General features: G+C 34.8%; 1 protein-coding gene across 1 annotated transcript; it reads right to left on the reverse strand.

Moving 5' to 3' along the window:
• Window positions 1-432: 432 nt before the first annotated feature.
• On the reverse strand, window positions 433-1,354 carry LOC113095098 (lectin-like). The gene is made up of 4 exons (XM_026260708.1): window positions 1,283-1,354; window positions 1,130-1,205; window positions 673-803; window positions 433-573 (listed from the first exon to the last, which is right to left on the reverse strand). Exons 1-4 carry the CDS (start codon window positions 1,283-1,285, stop codon window positions 433-435), a joined length of 351 nt encoding a protein of 116 aa, XP_026116493.1. The 5' UTR covers window positions 1,286-1,354.
• Between the last annotated feature and the right edge of the window lie 1,579 nt (window positions 1,355-2,933).

Consider the following 2,933-nt stretch of genomic DNA (forward strand, 5'->3'; position numbering starts at 1 on the left):
AGTGAAATAAAGAGATTATTGTACCTTCTGCAGTGTGTCTTACCAAATATTCCTCACAGCATCACTGGAATAAATCACTTAGCAAAACATTTACTTAAAAATTAATGTGATTATCCTATAACCAATTAATATCTCTCTGTTCTTACCTTTCCAGTTCATCTCCACACATTCCTCTGTGCTGGTGTACATATGGTTGGGTTCACCACGTGTCCAGATTTCATAATCCCAGTAGGATCCATCAAGCCAAAGAAATTGACCCAGACTGAGAGAATGAGAAGGAGTTTTTAAAGAAGAAATAAAGAAAGAAAAATGTCATTAGTGAGAAACTATAGTGCATGCATGTAATAGAAAAACCATATAATAACATAAAATCAGTAATTTCTCTTTCTCTCCCTGTTTGTAAAAACCAGCACATCTCAATATTTTTTTACCTTAAAAAAGTTCAAAAGCTCCAAGCCAGATGCGCAGGTTATTTGGGTTGAATTTTTTCACAATGCAGAGCAGTTTATCATTATGCTCTTTTTTATGCACTGACACCAGGTGTGCCCCAGGGGCTTTGGTCCTACAGCTGAACTGGATATGAACAAGGAAGAACATTTAATGACTACACATTACATTAATATTATTATAATTATTTTTCATTTCACATTGCATGGGCAAAAAAAAACATACCTCAGCCTGAGTAAAGTTGAGAGGACTGTTGAAGTATTTGACACAGACACTGCCCACTTGTACCAGTTTAGTGAAGCCGTACACATTACACGGTTTAGGCATAGAACATTGCTCAGTGACATTTGTACGGCCTGCAACAAACCGTAAATGACAGAATCACATATTTGAATATGCATATAAATATGATACTTGGGTAGTATTTTCTTGCCTGTATAAAAGATGAACTTTTAATTTATCACTCTGTTTATCTAATAATACTGTCAATGCATACTCAAAGCAAGTCATCTCATCAAATACTTTATAAATCATATGCACAAACTGGTCAGATGCTTTTTGTTTAACAACACCTGGTTTACATTAATTCATATCAGGGGCTCATTAACAAATGTGTGTGAAGTAATAGATAAAATTATGAAAGTCAACATAAATATATTTTAGTATATTTTGTATAAATTACCTCTCTCCATTTTTAAGAAGTCTCCACTCCCAAAAAGGAGAGCCATCAACAGAACGCCAATAGATCCTGATTTGACCTGTCAAAGAAGTGGAATATGATTATTAAGCACAAATTATATATATATATGTATATAAAGAGGATACAGAGACTTGCCATTGTAGTTCACCAGCTTCTGTCGTCTCTTTCCTCACAATAATTTTACATCTGTCTCACCTTATTTTATACCTTTCCATTCGATTTCACAACTCCTCCTCCTCTCTCAGTCTTACCATCTTAAGGGTGAAGAACAGCTTTTTATTCATCACACAGGAAACCGTTAAACACATCTTGTGACTGAAGCATTTTAACATAAATATATTTAATAAAATTAAGAAAAATAATATTTTTGTGTGAACCATTAAACTTTACACAGATCAGTCTATGCATTCAAATTTTAAGGAATAAAAAAATAGAAAGAATCAGAAGAGAGAGCGTGTACTGGTGGATAGAAACACGATTGCTTGTTTTATTATACGATCATGACATTAAAGGATTTCATTCCTGCTGCACTCTTCTCATGACAATCTGAGTCATTATGCACTTTTTACTTTAAGTTATGGTCCAAACCTAACAAGAAATAGATCTGCATCTTATTTCCTACATTTATATGAACTTCTCTTATTTTTCAGCAATATCAGTATTGTTACTGGAAAGCAGGCTAAAATTTTATCTTTTTGTTTAAATGCCGAATCCCATTTTCAAGGGGGTCCTTACACAAGAATCCAAAAACATAACACAAAATAAAGAACAACCAAAACAACACACCCTACTACAATATTAACACATGAAGTAATAATTATATTAATATTATTTATATTGATATATTTAAAATGGGTTTTATAGAGAGTACATTGGTCAGAAAGAGGCAATCTGGTAAATAACAAGCATCTGAAAAGTCTATTAAAAGACAGTGAAACCAATACTGTAGGTCTTGTGGTTGAAGATACAGTTATGACCTGAATCGCTTTTTTTCACAACCCCTCCTATTTCTCTCACATCTCATTCTCAGTTCATCACACATTAAAACCCTTAAAGCTGGCCTCATGATGTCTCATGGTAAAACAAAGATACTTGTATTAGAACACTGCATTAGGCTGTGTAAAGCATTAGTTCTTATAATTTCCCATTCACTATTATAGCTAGAACGTAACTGTTTTGTTTGTTTTATGTGAGATCTAAGAGATTCTTGTCAAACATTTACTTTGCAAGAGTGTAGCCTTGGCTAGGAGGAGTTGATGTAATCAGACAGTATCCAACTCACCTTGGGCGTTTTGACCTGAACCATAACACCCTCCTTTTGTAATAGTGTAATAATAGTGGTCTCTAGACCTTCTTATCAGAGTGGATAGGTTCAGCATGTGGATCAGCCTGAGCATGAGGAGGAGTATTCACTCTCTGAGTGGTTACAGTTGTGGCTAACTGATGGATTTCTCATTTCATGAAAGCATTCTCTGCTTTAAGGCTTTGCAACACATAAAATCTCTGGCAGTTGTCAAATGCAGCTGCAAAGCTCTTCATTCTCAGTGGTGGGTGAACGCTGACTTATGGGTGTAGATACACGGAACTCAAGCTCTGAAGAACTTGAAGAATTCACCCTAGACTTTTGAATCTCATTAAAGAGTTTACTTTCCTGTTTACTGTTTAGTTTTGCACACACAACTATATTACAGCACATCAGTAAGTTTGAGATATTGCAGACAAATGTGAGAGATGGAAATGGATTCCTCATGGAAGGAGTACGTGTTATGCATGTCTGCTCAGTGCA

Source organism: Carassius auratus, unplaced genomic scaffold, assembly GCF_003368295.1.
Source record: "Carassius auratus strain Wakin unplaced genomic scaffold, ASM336829v1 scaf_tig00215624, whole genome shotgun sequence".
NCBI lineage: Eukaryota > Metazoa > Chordata > Actinopteri > Cypriniformes > Cyprinidae > Carassius > Carassius auratus.

Coding starts and splice junctions, on each gene's coding strand:
- LOC113095098 (XM_026260708.1), bottom strand. Junction 804..1,129: donor CTTCTTAAAAATGGAGAGAG/GTAATTTATACA, acceptor GGTTTGTTGCAG/GCCGTACAAATGTCACTGAG. Junction 574..672: donor TCAACTTTACTCAGGCTGAG/GTATGTTTTTTT, acceptor GTTCATATCCAG/TTCAGCTGTAGGACCAAAGC.